This window comes from Prosopis cineraria, unplaced genomic scaffold (assembly GCF_029017545.1).
Source record: "Prosopis cineraria cultivar Desert tree isolate PC_DT_omini unplaced genomic scaffold, ASM2901754v1 PC10, whole genome shotgun sequence".
Classification (NCBI taxonomy): domain Eukaryota; kingdom Viridiplantae; phylum Streptophyta; class Magnoliopsida; order Fabales; family Fabaceae; genus Prosopis; species Prosopis cineraria.
This window is the reverse complement of record NW_026555341.1, coordinates 4,389,501-4,402,346: the sequence shown is the minus strand read 5'-3', so window position 1 is coordinate 4,402,346 and position 12,846 is coordinate 4,389,501. Positions and strand designations below refer to the sequence as shown.

The window sequence follows — 12,846 nt, the reverse complement described above, 5'->3', positions numbered from 1 at the left end:
TGTCTTACCTCTTATGAAAAATCTTAATTCACAGTTCAATCTATTACACAGACTCTAATCAATTCATATTGCTTAAGAGCAACAACCAAGCATAGTAATTATACACTACATACTAAATTCTTCAAAAGTTAGCCATTGCACTGAAAAATAAAAATGATAAGACATAAGATATTTTAAGTTTATATAAATTCAAGATAAATAGTTATAAAGGGAGAATGTAAACACTAACCCACCCCATACACACAACAACACATGAAAAGGGGGCAACTTTTGGCTACTTACAAATGGCCCCTTAAACTTTCAAGGCTAGAACAAGTCTCTCAACTTCAATGCTCAAGAAAAGAGGTCTTTTTATCTAACTCACATTTAACATCATCACCTCATTTGGCACTTTTTATTATCATTTGGCAAGAAGGAACTGTAAGGGAGAAGATCAAAAAAGATGAAATAACTATCAACTTTCCTGGTGTTTTGATTAATAATTAATGCTTGCCTGTGCTGAGCTTTTAGATTTTGCTTGCAGGGTGATACACCATGTGAAAAATGACCTAAGAAGGGTAGCCCTATAAAAGAGGTAAAAGGGAAGGATAAGACGTTAATGAGCATTGAGAGTATGGAGCCAATAAATCCTAATGAATTGAGATTGCTTGATTTGGCAGAGAAAGAGAAAGTGTTTAACATTGGTAAGAATAGCAAGAATGAAACTTAAATTAATACATAAAGAATTGTAAGAACCAATCTTCAGAAAGAAGGACCAATAGTGATTTTTGGTATTTCTAAACCTAGGAAGAGAAGAAAATTTATGAAAGTTAGCAAACATTATGCTACGAATAGGAGTGACAAGGTTTATGATGGAAATGATTCAATTAAACTTATAAATTTCTTAATGCCTCAAGGTCCAGCTTTTCGAGAATGGAAAAATAGTACCAAGAATGATACAAAGGAGAAATAAGGAGCCAATTTAAAAATGGCAATAAAGATAAAAAGACCTATTTCCTAAAGAGCAGAAGTCCAAAGACCTATTTTCTAATTTTAGAAGTTCACAGGGCAATTTGTAGGGGAGCCAAAGTAAAGGAGGGGGTTGCATTTTCCCTTATCAAATTATATATATTAAAACATCACTCAACATCCCAAAATAAGCATCTCCTACCTCAAGTCATATACATTAGCAAGAAAAATATTAATGACAAACGTTCATAAACATTAAGGCTTTTACACGAGAAGCATTTTGTTTCAAAGGAGAATACATAATCCCAACAAATGCCAACCATTAAAATTGAGCCAATGCTATTTACATGAGAAGCATTCCGTTTCAAAGGAACCTAAAACTTTGAACTAGGAATATAAGCAAGTTCTATTTTCCATTGCAATTTTTAGCCCGAAAAATTACTAATTTCTATCGAAAACAGACAATCTGACAACATCGATCCAACTTCAACTTTTTAAGCTGACATTTCTCACAGGAAACGTTCTTCCTATACTCGCTAAAATTGAAAACCACAACATACTGTAAGTTTTAGACTTTATAAATGAAAATCCTCACCTTTGCAGTTGTGTGAAGTACAAGAGAGTTCAAATCCAAGCAATGGCAGTTGGAGCTTTAACATATAATGCGGCGGAACAACATAGTGGGTGCGACACAAATGGAAACAACACTAGAGAAGACCTCTCACTGACAATTGCATAATCCTAGAGCTAATATAGAAAGCTTAACAAACGACAAAGAACAAGGATGAGCCAGGACAAGAAGCAGCTTGAGGGAGACGCCAAAACAGAGCAAATAGGGCTCTGGCGTGGGTATGTTGGTTTTTTTCTCTCAAGGGCATTTTCGACGATTTACATTGTTTTTAATCCCAACTAAGGACCATGGTCCTTACTTGAGATTTTTTTTATTTTAGAGTCCTTAATAGGAATTAATATCCTTAACTGGTCCTTAATTGTCATTTCCCTTAGATTTAATTCTGCTTAATGCCATTGGAAATGAAGTTAGCACAAATAGTTTAAAGGAGACTCCGTGGTACTTTCACATCATTATCACTTCGGCCCCGCCATAATGCAACAACGACAAACCCACTATAGAAAGAGAAGAGAATTTCATTAATGTCCATTAAATATGATATAATTTCAATCAAGTCCTAAAAAATTCTGAAATTTCGTTGCAAGCTCGAATCACTGAAATAAAACAAATTCTCTTGGTTGAATGATCAAGATAATACCCTTTAATTATAATTAGTATTAGTGATATAATAAGTTAAGTTATAAATTTTATAAGAGACATTAATAAAATGAACATAACCTCTAACCATTCTTATAATATTACTTGTGAAAATCATAACTTAACTTATTATTTTAACAATATTACTTATAAAAATCATAACCTGACTATTTATTTCAATTATATTACTTGTGAATATATGTTAGTTCAATGTTCTGATATAGTTGAAATTTTAGTACTGCTTGAGACCTGATGAAAATGATGTCACATCCAAGGAACTTTAATAAAATTCTCCCTAAAAAGAGTCCATCAAAACGCAGTTATGTTTAATTAATTACTCCATGTGGGATGCATTATTGATTAATTAAACAGGACATACAGCATGATTATTGCAAATAAAAAAATTCAACAGAGCTATGGAATATATTATTATATATCCATATGAAGAAGTTGGTAGCTTAAAAATCAACATAAATGATATTATATATTGCGCATGCGACGACTTGGTTCTGTTCTCATATAATTAAGCTTCAATATAATTAACTTTCTAATCATTAATCAACCATAGCTGCGCATTGTGTGTGAACTGTGTGTGTAAAATATGTACTGTGTGTGTATTCATACATATAGGAACACACACATACATATAAATTTGCTGGTGGCAGGAGGGTGGATTCTTTATTCCCAACTAACCCTTTGCTGTCCTTATATATATATATCCTTAACTATTCTCAACAATGTTATGATGGCCATGTTTAGCAATGTTATATTGGTTTAAATTTTTTTGAATATATTCCTTAAGATATGTAGCTAACTTTCTTGGGGCAATTTACGTGGGATATCCAGATGTCTAGCTGTGAAACCATACCATTCGGCTCAAAACTTTTGTAGTAATTAATTATATCTCAAAAACTAATGTTCAGAAAACGGGAACAGCATCGGAAAATTTTACCATTACAATACAACGTGCTCAATCACCGCATGTCTTATGTGAGAGATAAGAAGCCTGAAGGGACGTCCAATTGGCAATTTTCACAAGACTAAATCAAAGTACGAGTGCATGCTTATATGATATATATCAGCATTTTTTCCCACTGAAGGGACATAATGCAGAGAGATCAGGAACCTGAAGGGGCCAATTTGCTTGTAATTAAAATTAAAATCAAATTCGAAATGCCTCATATATATTACTGCGGCGCTCATAGAGTGAGAGGCAATATTGGGGACTTGGTGGCAAACCTGGTATATTAATGGAGGAATATGCATATTCCTGAAAGCAAATTATCAAGTGCTTTATGGAATCAAATTCAAATTATTCTGCGCTAGGATAATGATGTGGCAGCCGCGAGTTAATATTGTGTAAACAAAGCATGGTACGGCTTCAGTTTCCCTGTTGCGTGAAATAAAGGTCAGAACCTCCACATCAGAATTTGCAGACATGTATATATGTAGTGGAGAATATTGGAATGTCAGCTGATCGACATTACAATATTTAATCTTAATTAGCAGCCGTTAATCTCTCTAGCTATACCTGACCTAACCTACACTGCGCGCTAAACGTACAATCGCCCTTTACATCGCTTCACATACACATATATTTTCAAATACAGGTCGCCGATTTAAACTGTTGAATATATGAAATCATTTGGAAGAACGTTTGTCTGCCTTAGATAACCAACTTAAAGTAATTTTACATAGTTATGTATACAATGGTTTCATTGTCCAGTGTCACTGATTCAGTCCAGATTCGTTCATCACTCTATCGACAGCCGATATATAATTTGTAGGTGTTTGGAGTCTGAGGAGATTAATTAACAAAATAGTTCAACTAAATACTGACGTCTAACAGTCTACTACTGGTAATTAGTAAGCTAAAGCCAAACTAGCTAGACTATATTTACCAATAACAGTTTAACTGATTCTGATATTAGTATAACGCTTCGATTTCATGTTAATTTGGTCTTGATTGTCAAAATTCAGTCTGTAATAGTACTGAACTTACACATCATTGCCTGGAGAGTATAGGCAATTAGCCACCCAAAAAAAAAAATTAATAATAATAACAATGAGGTAGCATGCAGCAGATCACATGCCGCTAATGAGTAATGATATTGAACAAGGTATTTTGTTCCATTTTCATTTCCTGAGAGCTCTGTATACATGGTCCATGGATCTCATAATTTATGTGTATTTGCAAGAAAGCTAACATATATCAGCATCCTGTTTATGAAAGAAGTGCTAGCTTAATAAAGAAGATATATAGGCCGAAAGGAACCGTTGCGTTTGCCAGTTCATATTCGCTTCCACTGTTTTATATATTGGTCTCATGATAAAAGAACGCGGAAAAGGACCGCACTTAGTTCTAACAATCCCTAGACAAATAGAGACAGACACACCTAAAATAAACACATATTAATTATATCCTATTATTATAACCTAATGAAACAAGTGGCCTTTCATGTCGTTGTGAAGAAGGGGAAAACATACATTAGATGGTATTATATATATAGAATAGAAACTTGTACGTTGTGATAAATATGAAATGGGTAAAAGAAACGAGGGGAAATCTAAGGAATCAAATAAAAATGGCTAACTTGCGACTCGGTTTGTAATTATATATATTGGGCCTTCACGTCTATCAATGACTATAAGGAGCTGTTTTAAACGTGCAGCAAGCTAGCACTAATGATGTGTGTTCTTTCTGGTAAAACATAAAACATACTCTAACACATTGATTTAATTAAGAAGAAGAAATTGATTGCCAAATCAATGCAAGTAATAGCAGAGTTACAGGAGACTCAAGATATATGACAAACCAAAAAAAAACCAATGAGACATTAATTAAGTAGAAGTACAAGTGTACAACGCAAACGCACCAGACGGAGAAGTGAACTATATCAAAATCAGCAGCAGCATATATAAAGTCGAAAATAAAGATGAGAAGAAGAAGAAGAAACATTGAGAACGGTCATAACTAAATTATAGCCCATCATGAATTCGCTGACCTTGAGTTATATAGGTACATATGTGCATCAAATGCAGTTGGCAATTGCTTCAAGTGGCGCTTGAGGTACGTAAAAGATGAGAAAAACTGAGTTGAGTTGAGGTTTGACCAGTGGAAGAATTGGAGATCAAAAAGGAGGACGGGGGACCGAGTTGCCGGAGGCCCAGCCTTCCACAGGAATCTGCATATTAAGGGGCAAATTGAAGAAGGGTAGACCGGAGGATGGGTCAGGGAAAGCAGCCGCCGCCGCCGATCCCTGAGAAGAAGCAGCCGGTGGTTGCATCTGGAGTTGCTCCTCCTGCTCATCAAGCGGTAACCTCTCGTACGCCACGTTCGTAAACGAAGATGCAATCACCATGACCGGTCCCGCTGCCGTCAACTCTCCCACCACACTTCCTCCCACAACTTGTCCTTGCCCTCCCGCCAAGTATACAGTCAGGCTCGTCGCACCTGGCGGGGCCGGAGGTGGTAGGAACGATCCCGACAGTGACAATATCTCGAACCTTCCGTGAAGGTTGACCACGGCTCCAGCGGCAGCCGGCTGCCTCAGGGCCACATTGGTGACGCTGCCGCTGCCGCTCAGAATACAGATCCCGCGCTGGCGACGACGTGCGTAGGTGGCGACGGAGTCAAAGACATCGGAGCCGCTGGCGACTTCTAGGATATGAGCGCGGAGGGTGTTGGCGCTTTCTCTGGTGATGATGACTGGCGGTTTGGGCTTGTTCTTTGAACCAGGAGGGCGGCCACGGGGACGGCGAGCGACGATGTCGCCGGGACCTGCGGAGGCTGAAGCGAGCTCGAGGCCCTGGTGGGGATCATCTTCGGAAGAAAAAGGGGCCAGCCGATTGCCATCTTCTTCGGAATCGGGTTGGTGCGACTGCTGCTGAAGGTGCAAGTCAGGTCTGTGAAGATTCTGAACAAAGCGAGAAGCAGTGCCTAAATCCAGACCAGCCATATACACATCAAAGAGAGAGACAGAAAAATTATTACAAGAAAACGGAAACAAGGGGAAATAATTAATTTTGTTATGGATATTAAATTCTATCCAAGATTAAGAGGTAGCAGCACTTGAAAAAAGATATAAAACTGAATCGGGCTGTGCTTTCGTTTATTTTAAGAGAAGTGGGAAAAATTTATGGTAGAAAATGAGGAAGAACGGATAGCGAAAGAGGGAAGGGGGGTGGGAAGCAGAAGGAGAAGGGTGGAACTGAAAAAGAGAAGAGGATTTAAGAAAAGATATAAAACAATAACACAGACAGGAGTGGCGGAGGATGGAGTGCAGAGAAAGAAAACGAAGAAGGTCAGAGAGAGAGGGGGGGGGGGGAGAAGACGCAGACAAACAACTCAGCGCTAACCGCTAGCTCTCATTTTTTTTGGGCTGCCAAAAGCTTAAATAAGAGCTCATAAAATAATAATTAGTAATCTTTCTAACCAAATATATTAATTATAATGGCCAGCAAAATCTCTACCCTTCCTCTCCCTGCTTTTCTATCTCAATTTAATCCAACGATCATTATTATAAATCAATGTGTTCATTTTTGTGTTTCAAAGTATAATTTAATTGTTTATACAATTCAACCAGACCAATCCGTTAACTAATATTAAAAAATTTGATGAACTGGTTATGAAATCGATTTATTTTGACCCTGAATTTTAAATGAAAAAACAGAGCTAATAAACAAATATTTATGCTTAAACATTTTTATTTTTCTTTATGGCATAACAAATGTGTCATTTAAATATCTAATGGGAAAATAATTTTGTTTGAAAAATTATCCACTTGTCATTTCCGTGAGATTGTTCGAGATTTCAATGTCCCCATGTATTATATAAAATCTAAAAATAAGTAATTTGATCTTGATTTGATTTCCTACAGCAATGTATAATGAAAAACTAAATATACTATCATTAAATATATTTTATAATCTTATTTTTAAAATAAAAATATGAATTTTTAAATTTTATTTAATATTAAATTTGTGAATAAATAATATTAAAGAGAGAATGTAATGAAAAGAATAATATAAAAAATATTATTTTTGTAAAAAGTATGTTATATTTTAAAACGTTAAAATTCTTTAAAAAAATATTTTATGAATCGAGACGTGTAGCATCATTAAAACGTGAAATGCTCTTTAAATGCCTTATTTTTTTGGACCAAATGAAACGCTTCCTGTCGTGGTTAATGTAATTTGCGAAGTTTTAAGAATATTTGATAAATACTATGATGATGGATTTGTAATTACTAAATAGTACTCTCTACAAATTCTATCGTAGAGCGCCTTTTAAAATTTATTTCATTTTTTATTTAAATAAAAATAAAATTAAAATTTTATTATATTTTCAAAGTTGATAATTTAACTATTACCAAAAAATTTAATACTTTGACCATTTTCCTTGATTTGGATGAGGTAGTTAGGAGCATGTCTTATAACAGGAATTTGAATTCTGAAGGAATAATTACGAGTGCTTCTTCGGAGTTCAATTTGTGATAGCAGATTGATATTAAACTACTTAAATGTAAATAATAAGTTATGAAGTTTAATAATCCTAATTTTTATTTTTGTATAGGACTATTTCTGAATAATTATTGAATAATTATCTAGCATCTTATACACTCATCTAAAATGTTAGCAACTTTCAACTACAATCCATATACCAATAAAATTTAATTATATTCTTATTTTCATGAAAACATATCACAGTTTTTCCTTTTTACTCTTAGCCCCATCTGCCAATGATGAATTAAATTAGAAATAGATTAAGAATGATGATGGGTAAAACAAGAAACTAGATTAATTAATATAATGAGTAAAATGAAAAAAAATAATATATATAAATATATTAAATATTTTATATTTTAAACCCAGTTGGAGTAAACTAGTAATATTTTGAACAGGAGGAATACACCCAAGCCCCTTCATCCTAATGATCCATCCATTCTGGCTCATGCAACATTAAATGCTCTTGTAACCAAAGCACCTCTAATTAAAGGTCAATTTTTCTTGACAACAAGTCATCACTATTGGTTAAGATCGAATTCAAACATCTCATTAAATGCTAGGGTAATCGTGGATGAGTAGTGCTCCTTTCAATCTAAAATATAAATATTTTTTAACTAATTTTAATTTAAAGTATAAATAGTTTAGTATATGTAAAAAAAATTCTCATTCTTACTCCTCCATTCCAAATTATGACATTTTTTAAAAAAAATTGACATTTCAAAATATAAAATACTTTAAAAAATTTTATTAAATAAATTTAATTATTTCAGTATTATTCTTTCTCTCTTTATTTAATTTTCATCCCTCTCTCCTTTTAATATATTAAATGAAGGGTATTTTTAAAAATTTTATATTTTTATTTTTAAAAAATTGCTAAATGTATTTAATAAAATTTATTAGTATATGAGATTTTGTCAAAAAATATTTTATAATTTGAGACAAATAAAGTACCTCTTGTATTTACTAACATAAGTTCTTGTATAAATTTATCTTTCACTCATTATCAAGTATTTTAATAATTGAAACTAAGAGTAAAAATAAAAAACAATATGTATTTTTATGATATTGAAAAATTTATTGGCTTGCAAATTTTTTTAAAAAAATGTCTAAATAACTAAGTTGATTGTTTTAATTCTGACAAATTAGTTAAAAGGGTTATATGCTCAGGACGGGAGGGAGTAATCACCAAAACACGTTGCCCTTCATTAAATATTAATACATATGGGGAAAAGTATTATTAAATTATATATATTTAATACAAATAAAATTAAAAACTTATTAAATTTTTAAATAAAGTTAAGTAACGTCTGAATTGATAATTTAAAATCTTGTATTTCAAATTACATATTTAAAATTCATTATTTCGATAGTTTAAAAATTTTTAAATGAAAAAGGTAAAAGACTTAATATTCAAAATGAAAATAAAAAATTTAAAATAATAAGGTTATCTATATTTTTTCATCTACGAGGATGAGAATGAAATATAAAAAATATGAGAATTATAGAGACATTAATAATAAAAAATAAAAATAATAAAATATTTAAAATGATTGAAATTTTAAACAATTTAGCAGTAAAGAGAATTTAAAATTATAAATGAATTATAATAATAAATAAATTTAGATTTAAATTAAATTCATAAATTTTTGTGAACAAATAATTAGAGATTTAGATAAATCCAAATATAAATCTCCATTAATTAAAACATACAATTAACAAATTTTAAAATTTTTATTGATTTTAATAAAATAGTAAATGACTTACCTAAATAGTATTATAGGAGTGCGTAATTTTTTTAACATAAAATTAAAAGTAGGTTTATTTAAACAGAACAGGGAGCAAGATGGGGTCTTAGTGCATGAAGCTTGCACTGAATGCCTCGTTGAAATAAATTAATCAAATCCTTAGCTCAACCTCCACATAGGAAGAGTAAGAAAGTAAAAATAGATTAATAATGAATATTCATTGCATATATTAACCCTAATTCTACTCCTCGTCGTTCGTCCTAATTACAGCAAGGTTAATTAACTTCACTGTTCTTAAAAAATAATAATATGTAGTTTATATTTTTAAATTTGTAAAAAATATTTGATTTTTTTTTGATTTTACTGGAATAATGATCACAATAAAATTTGTGCACGAATTACAACTTGATACAATTAAAAAAATAATATTGAAAAGGTAATTATTCATTATTTCTTACAAATAAAACTATTAAAAAGGATTATATTTAAAACTTTACGACAAAGGATTATATTTAAAATATTGCTTACAAATCACAGAGGGAGAGAGAGAGGATATATAAATAAGTATTCATTATTTATTAATCCTAGTTCTAAATATTCAGTATCGGAGGCATTTAAACTTGTTTTAAAGTATGAAGATGTACATTATTCTTTAATTTCTTTTCAGGCAGGTTCTTCGTGGTTCTTGTCATGGATATTGCTTCTATTATTTCCTATACTAGCTTGTTTCTGTCATCTTTAGAATTTTTGCGTTTATATTATTTTAATTTGAATTGTCTTGTGGGCGATGGGATCCAACAAGATTTGGGACATTATTTTGTTTTGTAGCTTGTCCTGTGTACTTCGTCAAATAAATTGTTTTGCACTGCATATATAATAGCAGTCTGCGTATTTATCCACTCGGCGGACCCCAGAAAAAAAGAGTTATATATTTGGGATTCGTAACTTTTTTTCACAAAATAAATTGCTTTTTTTTTCACCCCCAAATATTGCAGATTAAACCAAAATCCTCATTTTATATTTAATTTTGAAAATAAAATATTGCTCTCTGTTTTTTACATTGAGAAAAGCAGATCCATTTACACTATACATAGATCTGCAGACGATCTAGCATGTGGGACGTTAAAAAGTCTGCCTACTGAACTAATTAGTATTTTTTTCAAAAAAAAAAATCAAATAGTTTTTAACTTTTGAAGTTGCCGTCATCCCACTTAACAAAGCTTCTTGTCATTGTTGCAGAAAATTTATTTATGATTATATCGAATCTGTTGTCTGGTCAACTAAAATTAATGTGTACTTCATCAGGTCAAAACCCAAAATTATTAGTTCATTTCACCCAATTACACAGTAACCAAAGAAAGGAAGGAGTTAAGAGGAAACTAATTCATCCATAAACAAAAAAAGGAAACTAATTCATTAAATATGCCAAAAAATTACAATACTTTCTGGAATTATCCTTATTAAATTGAAGGATAATAGAAAGTAGTAACCACTTATATACCTCCCCAATCCTTCCTTAGATCCAAGTCCTAATATTTAAAAACACACGAATCAAGGAGATGCCAAGATTTATGTACAAATAAACATCAATTGTCTAGAAACGGATATTAATTATAATTAAGAATTCGTATCAAAACTTATATTTAAGAACAAAATTAAAGGGAGATAAAAATTAGGACTTTTTTTCAGTAGTGGAAGAAGTGATATTTAATTGGAAACCAAAAAAATTAGGAGAGAAAAGTACTCCTCTTATCCCATTTATGAGTCACCCTCAGCATATTTCATCGGAACTAAAAAAAATTTAAATTTTATTAACTTTATTTTAAAATTTAACAAGTGTCCACCTTTACTTTCAATAAATATTTATAAATTTCATTATTGATATTTTCATTTCAAGTATTTAATAAGAGTAAAAATGTAAAAAAAGAATATTGAAAATTGATAGTGCCCCATACATAGGATTAATTTTTTTTCTTTTTCTGTCTTATAAATAAGATCAAAGGAGTAATCAAAACTCTGAATATTACGGAACAAGATTTATATTTTGTATGAGAAAAGCTTGGAGAAAATGTCTTGGTGGTATCCTGGACAAGGAGAGAGTACATGTCAAGATGCGTGAAAATAATCAAAGAAGAAGGCATAATCACTATCAGCTGTCGCCCTGAAGATGGAGCTATGAGATCTTTGCATAGATTCCAGTGCTTTTATGATGTAATCCTAAATTATTTGGACAAAGTCAAACCTAATTAAGAACGCATAAATAATTAGTTGGATCCAAATATACCTGCAACGACATTTGTAATTTCTTATTGGATTTGTTGGACATTATTAATTGTGAACAACAAAAATATTTAAGAAGAGAATATAATGTGCATGTGAGTGTATGTGCGCGTGTGTATGTAATAAAAAAGAAAGCATCGGAGCGAATTAATGAATAGTCGAAAACTTAAAAAATAAAACCAGTGCTCTTAAAACCGCCGGAGACGGAAAGAACGACAAAAGTCACAGCTGTTTTGTTTTGCTGTCGGAGGAATATAATACGTTTTAAAATATAAAATATTTTTAATTAAATTTTATTTTTAATAAAATAATTAATTACTTTTAAATTAATCTTATTTTTTATATTTATTTTTATTAAATATTCTATAATAAATATAAAGTTACTATCAATAAGAGTATTTTTTAAAAAAAGATAATGATTATACATTGAAGGACTAAAAATATCTTTTATTTTTAAACATCTAACTCTTCAAAAAATACCTTACATTTTTTAATAGAAGAATATATGATTTCTTCTTCCATTCAATATTATGAAATATTTTTAGTCGAATCATATGTACTCATGAATAAATTGATTAATTATCTTTAAAATTATACATTATTTTTATATTTATCTTTATTAATAAGATATTTTAATTAAAAAAATTTATTAATTACATCACTAATTAAGAGTATTTTAAAAATTTTTATTAATTATGTATTAAAAGACTTGAAATGTCTTATATTGTTGAACATTTTATCTAAAAAATGCCTAATATTTTCTTAAGAGAGGGAGGGTATGTATAATAAAAAGTAACATGTGATTCTACCCAAATTATAAGTAAAATAAGTCTAACAAAGGATATCTTTTTCGTAGCTCAGCGAGGGGAAAATAGGAGGAGGATGATTTAAAAAATTTGTTAAAATACGATTTCTCTCCGCTCTCGTACATCTTCATCTTGAGGGAATCAATTTTTTTAAAAAAAAAACACCGGAACACTACAGTTCCTGTGTGTGTGTGGATCAGTGTTGTATCCGTAAGCATTAAATAAATCAGGGAAAGTGGATAAATGATGATAAGCATAAACTTTTCTTCTTGTTGTTGATAGTCTTGTCGTG

General features: G+C 31.1%; 1 protein-coding gene across 1 annotated transcript; it reads right to left on the bottom strand.

Annotated features, from left to right (window-relative positions):
- Positions 1-4,950: 4,950 nt before the first annotated feature.
- LOC129322971 (AT-hook motif nuclear-localized protein 23-like) lies at positions 4,951-6,572 on the bottom strand. The gene has a single exon (XM_054969452.1). It carries the CDS (start codon positions 6,172-6,174, stop codon positions 5,347-5,349), a length of 828 nt encoding a protein of 275 aa, XP_054825427.1. The 5' UTR covers positions 6,175-6,572; the 3' UTR covers positions 4,951-5,346.
- Between the last annotated feature and the right edge of the window lie 6,274 nt (positions 6,573-12,846).

Bases quoted from the DNA above. Each gene is read 5' to 3' on its own strand.
- LOC129322971 (XM_054969452.1), bottom strand. From the start codon at position 6,174: ATGGCTGGTCTGGATTTAGGCACTGCTTCTCGCTTTGTTCAGAATCTT.